This window comes from Heteronotia binoei, chromosome 21 (assembly GCF_032191835.1).
Source record: "Heteronotia binoei isolate CCM8104 ecotype False Entrance Well chromosome 21, APGP_CSIRO_Hbin_v1, whole genome shotgun sequence".
Taxonomy (NCBI): Eukaryota; Metazoa; Chordata; class Lepidosauria; order Squamata; family Gekkonidae; genus Heteronotia; species Heteronotia binoei.
The window spans coordinates 132,452,954-132,475,266 of NC_083243.1; the positions used below are offsets into that span (position 1 = coordinate 132,452,954).

Sequence of the window (22,313 nt, forward strand, 5' to 3'; positions counted from 1 at the left end):
TATTGTGGAGAGAGGAAGGGAAGGTGACTGTAAGCCACTCTGAGAATTCTTTTGGGTAGTGAAGGGTTAGGTCAGAGTGTGGAGGATTTCTTTTAATTAGGTATTTAGAATTATTGCTTACCATTAAACCATAGAAGTCACTGATACTTTCATTACATCCTACACCTTGAACCTGTGGTTGCTCACAAACAATAGCTGTTTTCATTGACTTTACTTTATATTATTACTTAGAAAGTTTTTATGCTAACCATGAAACTTCCATGTATTCTCAGATTGAAAACACATACACATCATGGTGAATCAACATGAATTTCCATACAGTATAAACAAAAAGAAAAGAAAAATATGAAACATGCATTACTGTGCAACCCTATTCAGTCTGTATGCTCGTTATTGGGCTCTTTATATAGAGTTCTGCTTTCTTTTTTCTTTTAAGAAAGCATTTCTGTTTCTTCTTTGGATGCATGGATCTTCATACATGTTAATTTTCATTAAAGCAGTAATCCTAGTCAAATCTTGTCACTGCACTTTAAATTTATGAAGCAGCTTTAAAACCCACTAAAGACTTATAATTTCAATGGCAGGTATTACTTCTCAAAAGATTACTTGTCTGCAAAAATACGGAACTTTATTCTTACAAGGGGACATACACATTCCTAAGGAAAAAATGCTGTTCTAAATGTCTGTCAACCCATATACTGTACATATCTATAAACTGTAGGCACAAGACTCTTACTCATGAAAGCAACACTTTAACAATAACTTTATAAGGAGCACATCAATACAATCACTGAAATTTATAGCTGAAATTTTATTGCTGAAATTTTAAACACTCTTATTTTAAGCAGTTTCAAGGGAAGGAACGAAGATCAATACTGACAGTTTCCCACTCAGCATATTTAAAATTAGCAAGTGTTCTACTTTTCATTGAAAATATCCATCCTGGCAACTTAAATAGCGAGCCAGATTCTAATGTGTTACAAGAAGAATGGAATTGCCCAAGCAGAAGCCAAATGTTAGTGATTTTTAAAACAACTGGAATTTCTTACAAAATACATGAAGTTCAAAAAGGTTATACCTGGAAATTATATCATTTCATTGAACTAGTTTTTGAGGTAAAGTTAAGCTTATTGTTCTAAGGTAAAAAATCACATCTAAAAAGTCACATGAATACAAAATGCATGTTTTTCTGCATTAATCCATGTATTTTTTCATTTGCAACTCTTCAGGAAAAGTAAGAGCTGGTGCTTTACCAAGGAGTAGTAATATTTTTATAAGATCACAGAGAATATTTAGAACATAAATCACAGATATCTTGTATTATAATTTTAAAAATAAAAAACCTGCATCATTTAAACTGAAATGAATCTTTTTTCACTCCTTTTGACCAATTACAAATGTCTGTATAAGTACTTTCAACTTTGAGAACACACAGTATTTCCTAGTTTAGCTTCCTAAGAACATTCTATTAGAAGCAGTATCAATTTGTGAGCAATCACAGACAAAAGGTATGACGGTAGTATGCATACTTCTTTACCCACAAAGAATACCTGCATGAAAACTTAAGATGCCCTTCTCAGATATTTTGCAAAACATCTAAAAGAAAGCATACTGGAAGCACCACCCTGAATAAATATGTATATGATGGTGAATACTAAATATATATATTCTCCATCACAGAAACACACACACACGTGTGTGTGTGAGAAAGAGAGAGAGAGAAAGGGAGAGGGAGGGAGAGAGAGAAAGAGAGAGAGGGGGGAATATATTTGATACTCCCCATCATATATCCCCCTCCTTCCTCACACACGAACATGTGTGTGCGGGTGTGATGGGAAATATATATATTTATTCATATACATATTTATTCAGGGTGGTGCTTCCAGTATTCTTTCTTTTAGATGTTTTGCAAAATAACTGAGAAGGGCATCTTAAGTTCTCATGCAGGTATTCTTTGTGGGCAAAGAAGTATGCATACTACCGTCATACCTTCTGTCTGGTTTTTTTATACATACACACACAATGGAGAATTTCTAAATAATGTAAATCTGATTTTCTTTTCATAACACAATACATTTATGGCATGCATCATAGAACTTCTATTTCTTGTTTTAGTCATAAAACAATCTTCCACATTTTGAACTATATTGACTATAGTGATTAAAAAATAATTACTATATACAATTTGTATATTTTAATTTCAAATGTACATAAAATAAACTGCTCATTTTAATCATATTAATCAAACAAATATAATTCTAGAAAATTTTAAATATTCGTACACTGCAAATACAATAAAAAAAATTCTCAACTTGTTACTGAATAAATCAACCCAGATATATTTTGCTAAACACTTATACCACAAGCCTGAACACATGTGACGGATGCAAATTCCACTGATTTCCACACATATATTTTAGGATATTGGTGTTAATTTTGCAAAACTTCACCACAATCAAAGCAGGTTAATACAGGAATAACAATGAAACTACTCCTCTTGTCTCTAAAAATAACATTTATATGAAATACTACGTAAGAACTAATAGTGGTATGTCCTGAACTAGCTATAGTGCGGACTAGATATCTCCCATTTTTAACTATAGTTGGTCAGACTTTACAAGTTTTACAAATTTATTTTTCATCCCCATTGCTGGTGCTTAAAAGGTTAAGGCTTTATTTCTGAAAACATAGAGCAATAGTAGGGAATCATGTTGTCTACAGCTTCATAAATCTTGCTTAAGATCCTTTTCAATTACCATCCATTTCTCCTTTAAAAAGGGACCAAAAAATAGAGGAGTGGAAACAGGTCAGGGCAGTCTGTGACAATGACAGTGTGATGGGCTTGGACCCCCTGTGGTGTTTCCATCTGCTATCATTAAGGTGACTATTCAGACATGAAAAAATCCCTCTTGCTGTGCTGACAGGCAGACATCAAGAACTATGACAAGGCATTAAGACAGAAAGTCAGAGACATAGATGTCATATTCCACAAACAATACTGCCTCAAACAAGACCTCTGAAATTTTGCTGGAATTCACAATAAAAATAAAAGGGATTTTACTTGGAGGTTATCAAACTTCCCCTTACAGCAGTTTGACAACACAAAGACTGCTGACAGTCATAAAGCTAAATGCTTTGCTCCTACCTGTAATCTTCGCCATAAGAAACCCAAATTCTTTGCTCATTCTGCAATAAAAATGGGTTTTTAATTTCTTGTCCAATCTCATTGAAAAGCCGAGTAGGAAAACAACTGAGGCCTGACGGTTTGAAATTGGCTGAATGTTGGAGCCTTTGGTGAATCACGTTCAATACCTGGCAGTGGAAGATTAAAAAAATAAAAAGGGAACAACTGTAATAAATTGTTTGTACTCCATAACCAGTGATGTCCAAACAAACGATAATTAAATTCATATAGAATGTTAAAAGAAGTGTGAAATGACTGCAATGTTTATCTCAGTGTAAAGTAACAAAATGAGCACAGGCTTTTAACCAGCAGGGGGTGCAACAGGATTATGGTTGAGCTCTGACCCTTTGGCGCATAGACTGAAAGCAGATGTGACAGTTGTACAGAACAAGCAGTTAGCTTCTACATACTGTAACAGCTCTTTTGATAAAGGTTATGTTTTCCTGGTCCACATTTGGAGCTGCGGCTTGTTAGTGTTTTTACTGGGCTTGTTGAGTGCTGAAAAGAGCTCTGCTCTCCTCTTGCCCTCCTGCCAAGCTATAGGTATTCAATGCTCAAACAATAATAAAGACTCATTAACAATTTCAGCATTGTTTTTTTTAAAAAGTACACTGAGACATGACATAAACTGTTCAAAGCCCTTTCAGAGAAAATAAACAGTGCTAAATTCAATGGAACAGCTAATCATCATAGCTTGTGTGTTTTGTGAGAGACTTCACAATCCAACTCCTAATTTCATTCGATACAGTTGTGGCCTTTAAAAAAAAGTCATTCAATTTTTAAGGAACTTTTGAATTCACAGAGACTTGTTATGTAGCAAACACATTCTGTGGCCAATATGCCATTTCTTGGCATCATAGTGATGGGTCTAACGTAGTCACTTCATTCCACGTGCTCCTCTTATTTGTCACTCTGCTTTGGCTTCAGAAAGCTCTTTCCAGCAGATTGCTGCATACACTATTTCCCCATTTCTGCAACTGAGCACATCACAGAGGTCTTACATACTTGACCATGTTGTGACATTATTACATCACTGGTACACCCCAAGTATGATTACTTCCTACTAGCATGGTAAATATGAAAAGAATCACAGCATTTATTTTAACTACCTGGGGGGAGGAGCAGTATTTCAATTATCAGAAAAGTATACAACACTTATTTACTAATTATTTATTCCATCTTTTACTATTAATCTATTTAAGAATGTCTGTTGTTATTTAGTTATCACCCATGCAGCTGAAGCAATCAATATAACTGTGTGTCAGGTTTAGCTATAGCCTTCCTAATGTACTGTTATGGCAGCATGCACATGTTGAAGAGAAAATACCAGAGATGGATTTTCATAACCAGAGAAGAAGAGTAGCACAGAGGCTAAAAATATGATTTGAGACTTTCCTCAGCCTTCTACAAAATGTCAAACAGGCTGTTATTCTTCAGTCTCAGCTCCCTATCTGCAATGACAATACTGGCCAAACTTACAAGGCTACTATAAGGATGACAGAAATAACGTATGTGAATCGCTTTGAACCCTTTCAACGTGTTGTTTAAAAACTATATATATTACAGATCTATATTATCTTCAGCAGCAGGATCATAATTAAACAGTTGAAACACTTTTATTTCTGTCCCTCCTATCTTATAGCAGACTAATTTCTATCATTTTATTCTCACCTCAATCACAAAATGCTGATTTAGCTGATACAAGACAGTGACTCACTTTAGAAATAATGCAAAAGCATGGTTCATTCTGACTATGGCTAGGCTGTGGAATTGGATTCGGCAAAGCAGCTGATCGCTCAAGTTATGGTTTGCTTTGACAAATGCTAATTTCACTGCTTTCACATTGGCAAGGCATCACTATAACTGGGAAGCAAAGAGGAATCTGGGAGAAAGCCAGGATGTCCATGTTCACACATGATGTGGAAGTAAAAATGTAGTATAGTTCATAAACCTATCAAAAGCATGGTTTTAGATCTGGGCACGATAGATCTTAAGAGCCCCGTGGCGCAGAGTGGTAAAGCTGCAGTACTGCAGTCGGAGCCCTCTGCTCACAACCTGAGTTCAATCCCAGCAAAAGCTGGTTCAGGTAGCCAGTTCCAGGTTGACACAGCCTTCCATCCTTCCGAGGTTGGTAAAATGAGTACCCAGCTTGCTTGGGGGAAAGTGTAGATGACTGGGGAAGGCAATGGCAAACCACCCCATAAAAAGTCTGCTGTGAAAACGTTGTGAAAGCAACGTCACCCCAGAGTTGAAAACGACTGGTGCTTGCACAGGGGACTAACTTTATGATAGGACTTGCAGTACTGCAGTCCAAGCTCTGCTCATGACCTGAGTTCGATCCTGGTGGAAGCTGGGTTCAGATAGCCAGCTCAAGGTTGACTCAAACTTCCATCCTTCTGAGATTAGTAAAGTGAGTACCCAGCTTGGTACTCATGACTGGGGAAGGCAATGGCAAACCACCCTGTAAAAAGTCTGCCAAGAAAATGTCATGATGTGACATCATCCCATGGATTGTAATGACTTGGTGCTCACACAGGGGACTAGCTTTTACCTTTATGACAGATCTTAAATGCAGTTATCAGACTGGCTAATGTTCAAGCAATCACAGTTTAATAAAATCATGATTTTGTGTTATGTATGAACAAAGCTGCACCAAGAAACCCAATAAAATTCACTGCCAAGCAGAATTTGAATTAAGTGAGGCCAGAAAACCAGGTGTTCCTGAAGGAAGTAGATGAGACAAGTATTTCTGGCCTGAAAGGCTGTGGGCTTCAGCACATCCCTGATCATGCTGACCTTCAATATAGGCATGCCAGCCCCCAGGTGGGACCTGGGGATCCCCTGGAATTACAGTTTACCTCCAGACTACAGAGATCAGTTGCCCTAGGGAAAATGGATATTTTGGAGGGTGGACTTAATGGCGTCGTAGCCCACTGAGATCCCTATCCTCCCCAGGCTCCATCCCAAATCTTCAGAAGTTTCCCAACCTGGATCTGGATGCCCTCCTCCCCATCCCTGCTAGTGGCCAGGGAAGACCTGGCAACCCTACTTTGAAAAAGCTCCTGATTCACAAAAGCTTATGCCCCAAAACATTTGTCTTTAAGAACCAGAAACTCTTCTTGTTTTGATTGCAAAAAACAAATGTGGCTACACATACAGAATACGAAGATTCATGGCAAAATGCACTATATTACAAGTGAAACAATTGAATAGGACCTGGTGTCACTTGACCTAGAGGCCCATTTTAATGGTAGATGCAGTGAGAGAATCCTTCAAATACATGTAAATTATATGTGGGTGTGACGGACTCAGGGACTTAGCCTGAGAAGCTGGAGAACAAACTTGCAGTGATTGGTTGGGATGCAGCCATGGTAACTGAAATGTAGCTAAATAAAGAGGCTTGTGGCAGGGAATGCTTCAGGGTTTTCAGTTTGAACTGGGAATCTTCAGTGAGAGTCTGGAGTGAGAAGACTGGAATTTAGGCTGGACAGTTGTGAGAGAACTGGACAAGGAGCTGAGAACAGCCAGTGGGGCTGAGTTCCTTGTGGAGACAGAGCTGGGCTGAGCTTCTGTCTGAGAGAGAGTTTGAAGTCAGAAGGGGGAAAAATCAGGCACCTTCTGTGAGGGCGACTCTCTGTGGGAGATCTGCCAGCACATCTAGCCAGACTCCTTGTACAAACTGAGATCACACAAGCACTCAGAAGGGAGGACTGGATTCTGGTGGTCAGCAGGGTTTTCCATGATACAGACCAGAAAACTAGCTGGGGCTGAGGCACAGCAGGAGCTGGTATTAGCTCTCAGAGGTGTGAGTCTTGTATGTTAGTGTGGAAGTCTATGAGGGAGAATTAATCTGGCACCAGTCAGGAGTTCTCTGTGTATGTGGAAAAGAGTGACTTGTCAGTTTGTTGTTTTTATTATTTGAGTAACCAGAGCATAGGGCTATATCATCTGAACTGCAAAACATTCCTAGTGCCCAGCAGGCACTGCCTGCATGTCATAGAGTTCTGTAGAATTCTAAAGCCTGCTTGTTTGGTAGTTTAAAAATCTTCTGCCAGGGTTATATATTTGATTTTTACCTCAACCTGACAAATCTCTGTGTTTAGTAATTGATTATTTTGCCAACCACCTGCCTGCCAACTGATTCTTTGTTATTGATCAGATCTAGTCAATATTATTTTATCCCTCTCCCTTGCCTTTTGTTATCCAATAAATATTTCTTTGGTTTTTGGGATTTAAAACCATCTGGTGCCTATTTTCTTAGAGGTCTGACAGGATTTCTGTATGTGTACCTGAGGGAAGGTGACTGGGGAAAAAATTATAGTGGTCACCCTCCCAAGCTGATCCTGACCAGTTCCTCAAAGCGGGCTAGCAAGAATAATGCTGAAATGGTGGAGATGTGAACAGAATTGCAGCCATCCAGAGATCAAACAAAGTAGAAAAATGTACACGTTACAGATTGAAGAGCTTTTCCTAAATGTAAAGGTCAGAATTTTATATCAAGAAAGTACAGTAGTAAATAGCCTTATACAGAAGCAGTGAGAGGGTATGAATTTCTGCCGTATACACACAGGTTTCAAAGTTCATAGAAGATCTTAAATGGGTAATATATCATGAACCTCAAAAACTAAAGCTTTCCTAGACACTACATTCATTCTGTATGTTTTTTTTAAAAAATCCTGAATTGTTCATATACTTGGAAAAATAAACCATATATATATCAACTTACTCTCTCTAACACAGCACTGAGTTGATTACCATAATTACTTTCCATTTCCTTTTTGTTGATATAAATAAGAGTCTCTCCAGTGTCTGTGCCATTTTCATATACCTTAAAAACAAGCAATAAATAAAAACAATGCAGTAGTTAGTCTATAAATAATAACATGCCTGACATCATATTTAACATCCAATATTAACTTTTTAAAAATCTACTAGTAAAAAAATATGTACTGTGGCATGAACAATTCTCATTACCAGTATAATTAGTTGAAATGTAGTTCAAGTACAAAACATTTCTACTAAGGATTTTTTTAGCTAACCTTTGTCTATTTTGCAAGAGCTTCCTTCATTTTACAATAATGGCTGCTGAGAGGATTTATAAAAAAAATCATTATGTTTATAGAGACATGATATACATTTTTTTTAGTATATGAATCGAACCTCCAAGTGGAGCCTGAAGACCTTCTGGGATCACAACTAAACTCCACACAATAGATCTCTCTCCCCCCGGAGAAAATAACTGCTTTGGAGGGTGGACTCTATGGCATTCCATTCAGCTGAGGGCTCCCCCATTACTGACTCCCTCTACTGGTTGCCTAGCAACAACCTCTGGCTAGCAGCTTCCCCAGTGGCTCAATCCTCATCTGTCCTGGGGCAAGACTGAGCAAAGGAGGGAGGGAGTGACCACCATGGCCTCTGAGGAAACACTATGTGAAGCCACAGTAGGGCAGCAGCCCTTTCTGAGGCCAGCTGATGGAGAGGACACAGAGAAGTGTTAGAGATGTGCCTGAGGGAAGACTGTTTTGGAGGTTTGTTCAGTGTTCCCAGGTCTGCAGTAGGTGGAGGACAGGGGAGTCAGCCAATGGGAACCCAGAGGTTGTGACTGATGCATGATGGGCCAATGGTTTGTTGAAGAATAATTATGAGGGGTGTGGGGCCAATGGGAGTGCTCCATTTGGCCACCACCATTAGGGAATTATTATCTATGATGATGATTCTTTACTTTGATAATAAAGTATGGTCATTCAAGATTTTATTTCCTACAAAGAATCCTCCAGGGTGTCCCCCCGCTTGGGATAAGAGGAGCCGGAACTCTCAAGTGAGAAATGAAGGGGAAACATGTACCCCACATTAACTTTTTTGATAATTTTGTTTCCACAAGTAGGTTCTGGAGCTCTATTCTGCCGCATTGCCCAGAAAAAAAGCCCTGGAAACCTCTATTGTAGAAGGGGAAAAAATATATAAGAAGCACATTGTTGTGGCACTCCAGACACGAAGAATTGTGAAACAAACAAGTGTGTCATCAGATTTGACTTTTTCACTTTTCCATAATTACTGTTACCCTAAAATCCAACTAATGCAGAAGACTCCTCAGATGTTTGCCTCATGGTACAGCTGCCTCTAGACTACGTCATGGAGATGAAAAATGTTTACAGCGCCAAAAGTTAACATGTGAATCCACCATGCAACAGAATCAATGCAATGTCTGTCAAATTTTGAGATAGACTTCGTTATGGAATGGGAAGGGGATTTGCTCATTACAGTGTACCTTACAGAGGCTGCCACATAATTAGATATCTTAGTTGATTGATTGTATCAATTATAGAATTATAATTATTCAATTATATTTGTATAAAATTGCCATAAATAATAAGAATAATTATGAAGGCAAATTATACTTTAAAATATCAACAATCCATTATTATCTTAAAATAAACAGGAACACAACAACTAGGTGTCATTCTTCAACCACAATTTCAATCAAACTCAGGGCTTTTTTTTTTAGCAGGAACGCAATTTCGGCTGGTTTTGTGTCAGGGGTGTGACCTAATATGCAAATGAGTTCCTGATGGGCTTTCTCTACAAAAAAGCCCTGTGTGAAACAATGGTGACATCAGAGGGTGTGGCCTAATATGTAAATGAGTTCTTGCTGGCTTTTTCTACAAAAAAAGCCCTGATCAAACTAGTGATTTAACATCTGTAAAGTCTCTCTGTACTGGCATACTCTCCTTCCTTGCTGATCTCTTCAGTGAAAACAGAGATCCATGTACGCCTTTGTGTGTATTGCACATACCTCTGCCGTTGCTATGATGTCTTTCTAGACAGCATGATCACTAACACAGCTTCTCTTTTCCATAGCTACTGTGAAAACCATTGGGAAGGAGCACAGTGGAAGAACAATGGCAATCTCAGTCACCAAAAGAGAGATAGGAAAAGGAAAGTTGGGGTGGGAGAAAGTCATCTGCAGGAGGCCTGAAAAACCAGCCCTCACAATAAGGACAATTCCTACAGTGCTAACAAGCAGCCAAAGCAACTTTAGGTGTCCCCCCACATCTCCTCATAAAGGAGGACATTTCTTAAGATTGTGCTAGCCATTTCCTGGTATTCTGTAATGATGCACACACATTGCAGAAGGCACCAGCTAATAAGAGATACCTTATTCTGTGCACAAAGGAGAATGGAATGCCTCTTCTATGATGAAACCTGCTGTCTCTTTATATACAGTTTTTTAAAATGCCACCTAATTAATTGGAAAGCAGGTTTAATAACTGAAAAGGAACTAACCATTAAATGAGTTGATCAAATAATGTATTCCTAGAGATTGTACATGTTTACTTATAAAGAGTTGTTTCTGCAAGTGACTGGAGATGGACTGGTACACAATATATCAGGTTAGTAAATAGCTTGTCACATGAGGTCACATTTGATTCTAAGCAGCCACCAGGCAGGAAAACTCTATAGAAGTTATGTAGCCTAAAGAAAATGACTAATATTACCATGTGTCAGCAGATGGGTAAATTAAAAACAAAATATAACCTGTAGGCTAGCAAATCTTTGTGGCCCTTTTTGCAAGGCTGTGTTATATACAAAAGGACAAGAGCTTAACATCCCTGTCACTTGGAACAAATCAACTGGAATGCCACTCTACTTATGATCTGATGGAATGTATTGTTTACAAGGCATGATGAGAAATGGGGCTCTAATTCTTACTTGTGATACAGGATTTTTGAAAATTCACATCAGTTGTCCCATCTTGCAGTGTATGATGTGTTCCTAGCACACAGTTCCTTACATTTTCCATGTGGAAAACTGAGGAACAGGAGAGTGGGTAATGCATAGAGCCTGCATGGACAACAGATGCAGGATGACTAATCAGCAGCACTGAAGGCAAGGAAAAACCTGTTTGCAGTATGAAGGGTTATTAAAGATGTGTGCATGATCTACATATATAAATGCATGTATGTAAGACTGCCATATAGTTTCCCTACAATATCCCTACAATCCCTCCTGTAATAGTGCTGCTATTTTAAAGCCTACAATATATAATTAGTACAATGTGTACTATTAACAACAAACTTGTTTTCATTTTACCTTAAAGATTTTTTTTCTTATGACTCATTTTGTTGACTGAAATCAATTGTGAGGTGAACTCCTTCATTTCCAGTGAGGAGAGGAGAGAGATTACAAATCAGATATTGTAAACTCACACAGTAATTACTCCATTGCAAATCTAGCCCCCCCCCCCCCCGTATGCCATAAAAAGGAGAGCTGCCTAACATTTGCATACAAGCTACAGTTATGTCCAGTAAAAACATTGGTGGGGGGTTATACATACTTTTTTTAGGATGATGGTCTAAGGTATTACATTCAGGGTCGCCATCTTTTAAGTAAATATGATATATGGCTATTGCTTTATATGCACTGAGGTTTGAAAGAAACTCAGCTCAGGGGCAGCCCCAAGGACTCTTTTGAAATACAAACAGTAGTACATCACATCAGCTAGTCTGAACAATGTCCACTCCTATCTAGGCATATGGTAACATCTAATATTTGACACCGCACTTTGTTAAACATCTTATGTCCATTATCACAGATATTTGTCAGAGCTGAAATGACAAGAAAAACACAATTGATATTACTTCTTTCAGTGTTTCTACAATGTTTGAGGACGTGAGGTCACAGTGGAACCACGAATCTCTCTCTGGACTAGCATGTTTTTAGTGCCAGCTACCACCAACCTGAGAGGAGTCATTGACAACACACAAGGGCTTTATTAGTTCCTCCACCACTACTAAACAAACTGTTAAAAGTTCTGTTAAACCTCACAGTAGGTGTTACACTAAGAGCCACTGAGCAGTACCAATTCCCTATATTACAGCCAAAACAATTTCCCACCCAAGTGCAGAGAAGCGAAGAAAGACGTAATAACACAAAGAAAGGAGGGGGTGAAAGTACGCAAGGACCAATGGTTTGTTTTCCCTTTGATATAACTCTTCCGATACTTTCAAAATATAGGACATCAAAACTTTAAGCATGAGTGGCTTACACTTCTTTTGTGTTTATTGCATTGGCCTCTTTATGTAAATCAGCTATTCTCATCTGTGGTTGAAACTACTGTATACTGCATATTATTAAAAGGGTTCTCTATATAGAACAATGGTTTATTCATTCCAGTTCTTTACAATTGCACTCAAAACCAAAGTTTTGAGTTGCTTAAACAACTCAGGTTGTTTATCCTATTGTGAAATTACAATAAACCTAGTAAAAACAATATGATTAAAATATAACCCTAGCATAAAAGACTAGCAATCACAACTCTATAGAAATAAAACAATATAAAAAATAAAAGGAGTACAAACTGCTGCAGCAAAAAATCAAAGGTAACAGAAAATAAACATTACCTAGGAATAGATGTCACACAAATGGATATGCAACAAGAGTTGCATAAATGAGGGGCCACAACTTATAAAGTACTGTCTCTGGTAGCTACCCAACTCACCCACACAGAGCAGGGCCTCTGAAGAAATGTTTAGTCAAATCAACAAATCTCACATCCAAGGAATCACATTTACAATCAGAGTTCTAGTGATTTTTTTCTTAGTTTCAGTTCTTCAGGGGGGGGGGGATATGTGTGTGTGCGTGTTCACAGATGACACACTTAAATACTCAGCAGTTCAGCTATCACTTTGATTTGGAGGATATGGAATATGCTTCAGGCTGCCATTTCCCTGTGCTAATTACCTCTTTTTCCTGGGTTGCCTGACTCTATTATGTTGTGATATCTGAATCCATTAAACATTTTATGGACAGTCTGACTTTAAATAAAAAACATGAATAAGCTAATCTCATTGGATCTGTGCACAAGAGTCAGATAGTAGGAAACTAACCTGAAAAGGGTGCTACAAGACAATAGCAATATAGAAATGCCTAGACCAATACAGAAGTCTCAGAAACATTTAAAAAGGAAAAACTGGTAGAGTAGTACATAAGAACATAAGAGAAGCCATGTTGGATCAGGCCAATGGCCCATCCAGTCCAACACTCTGTGTAACACAGTGGCCAAAAAAAACCCACATGCCATCAGGAGGTCCACCAGTGGGGCTAGAAGCCCTCCCACTGTGCCCCCCCCACAAGCACCAAGAATACAGAGCATCACTGCCCCAGACAGAGAGTTCCAACAATACACTGTGGCTAATAGCCCCTGATGGACCTCTGCTGGATAAACTACAGAAAAGAAGAATTGAAAATAAATTCAACAGACAGCATGCACTGACATGGGTGGTTGTCTATTCTCACACTGAGATCAACATTTTTTCAATAGTGTGTTATATTTTTACTTAGTTAAGTTATTTAAGCAAGAAAGTAAGAATATATGTAAAGCTAGCTGGATCAGACCAAGGGTCCATCTAGTCCAACATCCTATTTCACATAGTGACCAACCAGTTAACTTGGAATCCCAACAGGGCACAGAAGTCAAGACCCTCCCCTGCAGCAGCCTCTAGCATTCATATTGGGAGGTCTGCTGCTTCTGGATATGGAGGCTTCTTTCAGACACCACAGCTAAGCCATTGATGGACCTCTGCGAGGTGATGTGATAGAGGTTTACAGGATTATGCATGGGATGGAGAAAGTACAGAAAGAAGTACTTTTCTCCCTTTCTCACAATACAAGAACAATACAAGAATTCAATGAAATTGCTGAGCAGTCGGGTTAGAATGGATAAAAGGAAGTATTTCTTCACCCAAAGGGTGATTAACATGTGGAATTCACTACCACAGGAGGTGGCGACAGCTACAAGCATAGCTAGTAGGAGGGGATTGGATAAAAATATGGAGCAGAGGTCCATTAGTGGCTATTAGCCACAGCATATTATTGGAACTGTCTGGGGCAGTAATGCTCTGTATTCTTGGTGCTTGGTTGGGGGGCAAAGTGGAAGGGCTTCTAGCCCCACTTGTGAACCTCCTGATGGCACTTGGGTTTGGGTTTTTTTGGCCACTGTGTGACACAGAGTGTTGGACTGGATGGGCCATTGGCCTGATCCAACATGGCTTCTCTTATGTTCTTAATCTAACCCCTTTTTAAAGCTATGTATGCTCACAGCCCTCACTATGTCCTTTGGAAGCGAATTCTACAGTTTAATGATTCAATTATTTCCTATTCTGAATCTATTTCCCAATAATTACATTGTGTGTCCCTGAGTTCAAGAGTTACTCTTACCAGTGCTGAATGTCGTTTGCCGCTTGGTTGCCCACTCACTTCTGCAGCTCTCCACAATCCAACCTGGTTTTCACCATCCTGGATAATTTAGTATCATCTGCAAACTTGGCTACATCACTGCTCATCCCCAGTTTCAAATAATTTATGACCCAATTAAACAGCACTGGTCCTGATACTGATCCTTGTGGGATCCCACTGTTCACTTCTTTCCATTGTGAGAAATGTCCATTTATTCCTACTCTGCATTTTCTGCTATTTAAAAGACTTGGGAATCCATGAGAGGACCTGTTCTCTTACCAATGATGCTACTATTACTCTGGAGTCTTTGGCAAAGGACCTTGTCAAAAGCCTTTCGGAAGTTCAAATATATGTTTGCCAGATCACCCTTATCTGTAATGCTTGTGCAGAGATCTCCAAGAGGTTGGTTAGGCAGGGAGGACTTCCCTTTGCAGAAACTATGTTGATTTTCCCTCAGTAGACTTTTTCTCAATGTGCTTAATAGTGCTCTCTTCAATAAGTTTCTACTAATTTACTTAGAACAGATGTTAGGCTCAATGTTCTGTAATTTCCTCAGTCTCTTAAAAACTGGTGTGACATTTGCTATTTTTGAGTCATCCAGTATAAAGACTGGTTTTAGCAACAAGCTATATGTACTTTTTAGTAGATCATTAATTTCATATTTGAGTTCGTAGAAATCTTTGGATGTATGCCATCTGGACCTCCAAGACTTACCATTTTTCACTTTGTCTAGTAGTTCTCTAACTTCATCTCTCAACCACTCCATTTGACTCAGGTATATGAACAATCTTCCCAAAACTAATTCTACCATGGATATGCGCCTTAGTGGTGTGCAAAAAAAAAAATCAGTACAATCTGGATTTAGGGATATTTGGGGGCAAGATATCTGGCACAGCCAAATATCCCTGAATACCAGATTTGGCTCCCAAATCTGATTTGAGAGATATTCAGCTATTCCTGAATATACGGCCTCATTATACACTATGGGCCCTTAAAGTCAATGGCAAAATAGGGTATAATGAAAGGTAGCTGGGGGGGAGGAGGTTTGAGGTAGAGGCCCCAAAATTGCAGAGCAGCAACAGGTGCCTCTCCCCTACAGAACCCCCAAGTCCCAAAAAGATGGGACCAGGGGTCCAATTCTGGGGGCACCCAAAGAGGGTGCCCCCATCTCTCCATTATACCCTATGGGTCATTTAAGTCAATGGCAAAACATAGGGTAGAATGAAAGGAGGCTGGATGGGAAGGAGTTTGAGGTAGAGGCCCAAATATTGTGGGGCAGCTGCAATGGCCTCTCCCCTACAGAACCCCCATGCCCCAAAAAGATTGGACCAGGAGGTCCAATTCTAGGGGCACCCTAAAAGGCCCATTTCTCCCAATGGTGGGAAAAAAGTAATAACAGTGGGAAAAGTTACTCTGTGGAGCAGAGTATTTGAGACAGAGCCCCCAAATTTGCAGGGCAGCTGCAGGGTTCTCTCCCCAACAGACAGTGCCATGTCCCCAAGCAGAACCAATATCACCATGCTACTGTCATTGGCACAAACAGTACCTTAGATCAAACTAGAGAAATTGGGGGGGTGTCTCTGCAAAGACTGCTGCACAGAACCAGTGCATTAAATGCATTAGTGCCATGCAGGTAGGGTGACCATAATGTCTGAAGGCCAGCCAGGGACACGTTGGGGGGGGGGAGGTAGGGGTGCGCGCGCGCCGCCGGAAACAGGAAGTGACGTCACTTCCGGTGACGTCACTTCCGGTGACGTCATGCCACCACAGGAAACAGGAAGTGACATCACTTCCTGTGACATCATTTCCCCCAAATGACATCATTTCCCCCAAATGCCACTGCCGGAAACAGGAAGTGACTTCACAGCACTTCCTGTGACATCCCCAAAAATCCCCCAAATATCACCGCCGGAAACAATTTTGTTCTCAAATCCTGTATATACTTCATCAGTATATGGGATAAGGCACTTTCTCAACTGTGCTGCATAATGCAGCCTATTTATTTTGTCCTGTTTGCTCTGTTGGCTCTATCTGCGCCACCTTCATCACTTTCGGGGTGTGGATCCCCCAGTGGGGTGGTCTCCCGACTCCCTCCGCCGGCTGTTTCTGATAGCCCTGCGCCCCCTCTTTCATTTGATATGTGTCCCGTGCGGGTGCCACCCTCCCGCCGGGAGATGCCGCAAAATGAGTACCCTTGAGGCTTATGGCGGCAGGGCTCGGGGGAAGCGAGCTAGACTGCTGTTCTTTTGAGGGGTTATAGAGTGTTTCGAGCCCGTCCCTGTGGCATCAGTCCCATCGTTGTGGGGCCCAGGGGGCCGGCGCAGCGGCACGCCGAAGCAGCCTGTCACTAATAACACAGGTCGAGATGCAGGACAGGAACCCGGAAGTGACCGACAGGCTGCTTCAGCATGCCGCTGCGCCGGCCCCCTGGGCCCCACAACGATGGGGAGTCAGCAGTTTTACAGGTGAGCTGCTCCCATCCCCTTTCTTTCTGTTTCTTTATTTCTTTTCCATTCTTTTATCTTTCTTTCTTCCTTTTTTTCTGTCTTTCTTTCACTCTTTCCTTTTCTTTCTTTCTTTCTTTCACTTTTATTTCCCCCTCTCTCTGTCAATCAGACAGTATTCTCTCTCTCTCTCTCTCTTTCTTTCTGTTTGTTTCCAACTGTCTCCCCTCTCTCCCTTTTATTCATCCATTATTTCTTTCTTCCTGTCAGTCTTTCTTTTTTCCTTTCTATTTGCTTTTATTCCCCCCTCTCTCTGTCAATCAGACAGTATTCTCTCTCTCTCTTTCCCACTACCCCCTCTCTCTGTCAATCAGTCAGTCAGTCAGTCTTCTTTTTTTTGCCAGGGATTTTCATTTGTATTTGTCATACAGTTTTCTGGAAACAACAACTGATACAGTGAGTGAGCAAGGGAAACTAGCTGCACTCTCAAGGGGAAAAATACCCTTCTCTCATTTTAAAACTGCACACAGCATTTATCTGTTATTTCATCACAAGGACAAATGGCATCAGAGTAAGTATAAAAAATAAGCATTTAAAATACCAGGTATTCAGTGATTTCTACATACTATGCTTGTTACAAAAACCTAATATTTATTATCATGTTACAATTATTAACATTCATTATTTCATTATATATTCTAATACATCCTAGTACTATCTTGGTTATCATAATCAAATTTAAATCTGAGAGTATTTTAAAAGCGTTTTTAAAAATAAAAAGGATAACAATACAGTAAGTTGATACATACATCAGAGTTGATTTTGTGTCATTTCATAAACATTGTTGAAAAAACCCTATATTTATGCCATTATAATATTATCTGTAACAACCTAAATTATATTAATACAGCCTATGCTAACTTGATAGTAATAGTCAGAATAGAAAGCATTTCAGTAGTTAATACAAATCATTTATCTTTCATTTTACTTATAATAAGCATAGTGATTTCCCCATTTTTTTCCAAATTCTTTGATCAGACTTCAATTTATGTAATTTGTTCATTTGGCCATGATGGCATATTCTGCCATTTTATTTCTCCAGTTTTTGTTCTTTGGACACTCCACAGCTTTCCATATTATTCCAGTTGCAGTCAGCATATATCTAAACAATTCATGAAGTATTCTTTCAGTTTTGTCCGGTAAAATTCCCAGTAACATTGTCTCTGGTTTCATTTCAAAACTAATTTTTAAAACTTTCTGAATTTCTGCATACAAATCTTTCCAAAATTTTCTTGCCTTTCTGCAAGTCCACCACATATGGTAGAAAGTGCCTTCTGCCTCTTTGTACTTTCAGCATGACCCAATATAGTCCTTGTCCATATTTTTAATATTTTTAGGAATTATATACCATCAAAAGAACATTTTATACCAGTTTTCTATATGTTTGATTAACAGTGAATTTTATACTTCTCAACCATAATTTTTCTCATTGTTGAAATGTTATTTCTCGTCCAATATTTGGTGTCCATTTCAGCACACAAATTTTGACCTGCTCATTTTCAATATCCTATTGCAGTAACAGTTTGTAAATTGTCCTAATAGGTGATCCTTCCACTGAATATAAGCATGAACAGCTCCTTTCAGTCTTGAACTTAATTGAAGGTATACCAACCATTGTATTTCTTTCTTTTACTGTTTGCCATGTTTAAATCTCTCCTTGTGGATTCAGCATATCCTGATAAATTATAAAATCGTTAATTTCCCTCTCATAGTTATCATAAAATGCATCTATTGGTAACATGGTGACATTGCTGGTGAAGTTGGTAGACTAATTCTTGTTTTCAACTAATCCCAAGCTTTAAGTAAGATGTCTGTAATTACATTTGGTTGCCCATATCATTCTAGTTACATGTAGGGCGGCCATAATATCCGCAGGCCAGCCAGGGACACCTTGAGGGGGGAATGAATGTGTGTGTGTGTGTGTGTGCGCGAAGCGTGCGCCACCGCAAACAGGAAGTGACGTCACTTCCGGTGAGGTCATGCCACTGCCGGAAAGAGGAAGTGACGTCACTTCCTGTGACATCGTTTCAAATAATAAAGCTAACAGTATGTTAGTTTGAAGTGATCAGTCGGGAAACATGTCCTTGTCCGTCCCCCACAACCCGGCCCCAGCTTTTCAAAATATGCTCACCCTAAGTTTCCTGCAACTTGTTTGCAAGAGATCCGCGCACGCTCCAGGGGACTGCTCTCGTCAAGCAGCTCCTTGAGGTCGCCGGGGCAGCTCTGGAAGGACGTGCCGGGGCCCCCCGCCAGCACGGCGGCAGCAGGAGAAGACTCGGCGCTGCAGCCCTTTGGGGCCGGCGGGCGGCTGCTCCAGCGGCAGGTAGGTGGGTGAGGAGGCACCGGGCTGCTGCTGCTGCTCTCGGGCGGAGGCCGGCGGGCTCATCGCACCTCCGCCAGGGCTCTGGAAAGCCTCGCGCACGCTCTGGAAGAGGCTCTGGAAAGCGCCGTGGAAAGTCTTGCCCGGCGGCTGCCCATACACCCGGCCCAGCCCCACATGCACCTCCATGGCGGCGGTGAGCGGAGCGGTCGAGGCGGGGTCCTCCTTCCGGGCTCCGGGAGAAGTGGCGGCGGCGAGCGACTCTAGCAGGGTTGGGCCATGCCGAGGCCACGGGCAAGAGACGGGGCGCCCGCGCAGGTGCCGCCGGAGGAGGCGACGAGGAGCCGGTGGGGCGCTGTGGCAAGTGAGGGAGGGAGCCTGAGCCGGGATAGGGAAATGATTAACTCGGCAATGTTCACAAGGCAGGCAGGAGCCGGCCGCTTGGCTATGCGTACGGCAAGGGGCAGCTGCAGGAGCGGCAAGAGCAGCAGGCGCCAAGGTGAAAGCCCCCTGGGGGCGGCGCCCAGCCACTCGGCCCTTGACCTGCTTCGCCCGAGCGTCCCACGCCGCCGCGCAGCTGCCCGAGCCCGAGGCTGCCTGCTGTGGCCCGGCGCGCGCTAGCGAGAGTCCCGGGGTGGCGATGCGGGCTCCTGCCTCCCCGCCTTGCTTCTTTCCTTGCCGGCTCGGGCAACAAGTGTGTGCGCGGCGCGGGTGGGGGGAGGCGGCGAGGGGAGCAGCGGCTGGCCCGGGCTTGACGCTTTCCCCTTTCGCCTGCTTCTTTAGCTCCTGCTCCGCCCTGCTGGAGTCTCGCCGCGCTTCCAAATCCGGTTCTTGGGGGTTTGGCTTCACCTCGCGCTCTCGCAGCCCGCCTGGAAAGAGCAGCGGCCCGGCCCGGCTCAGCCCGGCCGACAGCTGGAAGGCCTCAAGAGGCGAGGCGAGCTCCACGGGCGGCCTGAAGCCCCGCAACTGGAGTCCAGTCGCGGGGCTTCGGGCCGCCCATGGAGCTCGCTTCGCCTTGCTCTGCCAGAGCGGCACAGGCAACCCCTTCGCTTTGCGCCCGATGGCTCGCTCGCTTCTCGCCGCCGGTGCTGGAGGTTGTGGCTGCGGGGAAGAGAGGCGAGACGGTCTGGGGAGGGGGCTCCACGAGGGAATGCTCCTGATTGGCCGCTCGCTCTCCCGAAGGCGCTGGGGCCTTCGGGAGAGCGGGATTTTGGCGAACCAGGGATTTGCTTGGTCCCGGGTTAGCCAACCCGTGAGGCGGGAATTTGGGGGCAGGGGCAGGACTTTCCCGGGTGGTCGGGACGATCTGGCCACCCTAAGTTACAGTCAGCATATATCTAAACAACTCATGATTCAGTTCCTTTTTTTAACACTCAGATGGCTAGAGAGGCAGTGGTGCCGAGCCCGTGACAAAGTGACAAGAACAGCTTTTAGGTCATATATGAGAACCTATGAGGTGGCAGTCAAGGCTGCTAAGAAAATATATCTTATGACCATGATTGCATCTGCAAACTTGCGCCCAGCAAAATTAATGACAATTCGGTCTTTAACTACCCTACCGTAGGGTATACCAAATGCTAGGGAATTAGATATTGGCTGTGAGGCATTTGCGAACTTTTTCGCAGATAAAGTTCTGACACTCCGCCGTGACCTCCCTGCCACCTTGGAAACAGTAAATGAACTCAAGGCCCCAAGTATGTCACCTAGTCAAATTTTGGATTCTTTCACTCCACTCAGCCTAGACGAAGTTGACAGAGTACTCTCAACTGTGCGACCAACCAACTGTAGGTTGGACCCATGCTTCTCTTGGCTAATAAAAGTTGGCCAAGAGGAGCTATGGGCTCCCTAAGGGAAATTGTCAACAGGTCCCTTCTCGAAAGAAGCTTCCCCCAGCCTCTAAAAGAGGGAGTGGTTTGCCTCCTTTTTAAAAAGCCATCTTTGGACCTGGTTGAATTGGCTAATTACCGGCCCGTGTCTAACTTGCCATTCTTAGGCAACATTATTGAAAGGGCTGTGGTAGTGCAGCTTCAGAGTTTTCTGGATGATGTTTCTGTGTTTAATACTCATCAATCTGGTTTTCGCTTGGGTCACGAGATGGAGACGGTTCTGATCGCCCTCACAGACGACTTCCAGAGGCTCCTGGACAGAGGTGGCATGACGGTGCTGATGTTGTTAGACCTGTTGGCAGCGTTTGACACAGTCGACCATCAGCTACTGATCTGTCACCTTGCCGACGCTGGGATTCAGAAGTCAGCCTTGAACTGGCTTTCCTCCTTCCTCCAGGGTTGGGGACAGAGGGTGGCACTAGGAGAAAAACTATCCCGACGACACCCACTTATATGTGGTGTGCCACAGGGAGCAGTTCTTTCTCCAATGTTATTTAACATCTACATGCGCCCCCTCGCCCAGGTTGCCCAGAGGTATGAGCTGGGTTGTCACCAGTATGCGGATGACACCCAGCTCTATTCGTTGATGGGCGACCAGTCCAACTCCATCCCGGAAGATCTGTCCACAGCATTGCATGCTATGGCGTGGTGGCTCAGGCTGAGTAGACTGAAATTAAATCCAATGAACATGGAGGTCCTGTATCTAAGTTGCTGTGGTCCAGGACCGGAGGTCCGTTTACCAACCTTTGACAAAGCCCAGCTCATGCTGGCACCCAAGGTTAAAAGCTAAGGGGTGCTCTTGGATACTTTTTAAACAATGGCGGCCCAAGTAGCTGCCACTGCTAAGTCAGCCTTTTATCATCTGCGGATGGCAAAGCAGTTGGTCCCCTTTCTCAAATGCGATGACTTGGCAACAGTGATCCATGCGACGGTCACCTCGAGACTGGATTACTGCAATGCTCTCTACATGGGGCTGCCCTTGTCCCAAATCCAGCAACTTCAGCTAGTGCAGAATGCTGCAGCTGGGCTGTTAATGGGAGTTCCTCCATGGGAACACATTCAGCCTATACTGAAAGCATTCGCTTCAAGGTGCTGGTCATTACTTTTAAAGCCCTACATGGCCAGGGTCCTGCATACCTTAGGGACCGCCTTTCCCTGCACATGCCCCAGCAAGCACTTCGGTC

General features: G+C 42.2%; 1 protein-coding gene across 1 annotated transcript in view; it reads right to left on the reverse strand.

Annotated features, from left to right (window-relative positions):
- Positions 1-22,313, reverse strand: part of DCDC1 (doublecortin domain containing 1) — a 777,962-nt gene that overhangs the window by 367,143 nt on the left and 388,506 nt on the right. The window contains exons 9-10 of the mRNA XM_060262385.1: positions 7,911-8,012; positions 3,146-3,312 (exon numbers count right to left, since the gene is read on the reverse strand). Coding sequence (XP_060118368.1) covers positions 3,146-3,312; positions 7,911-8,012 — 269 coding nt within the window. The remainder of the gene's footprint in view (positions 1-3,145; positions 3,313-7,910; positions 8,013-22,313) is intronic.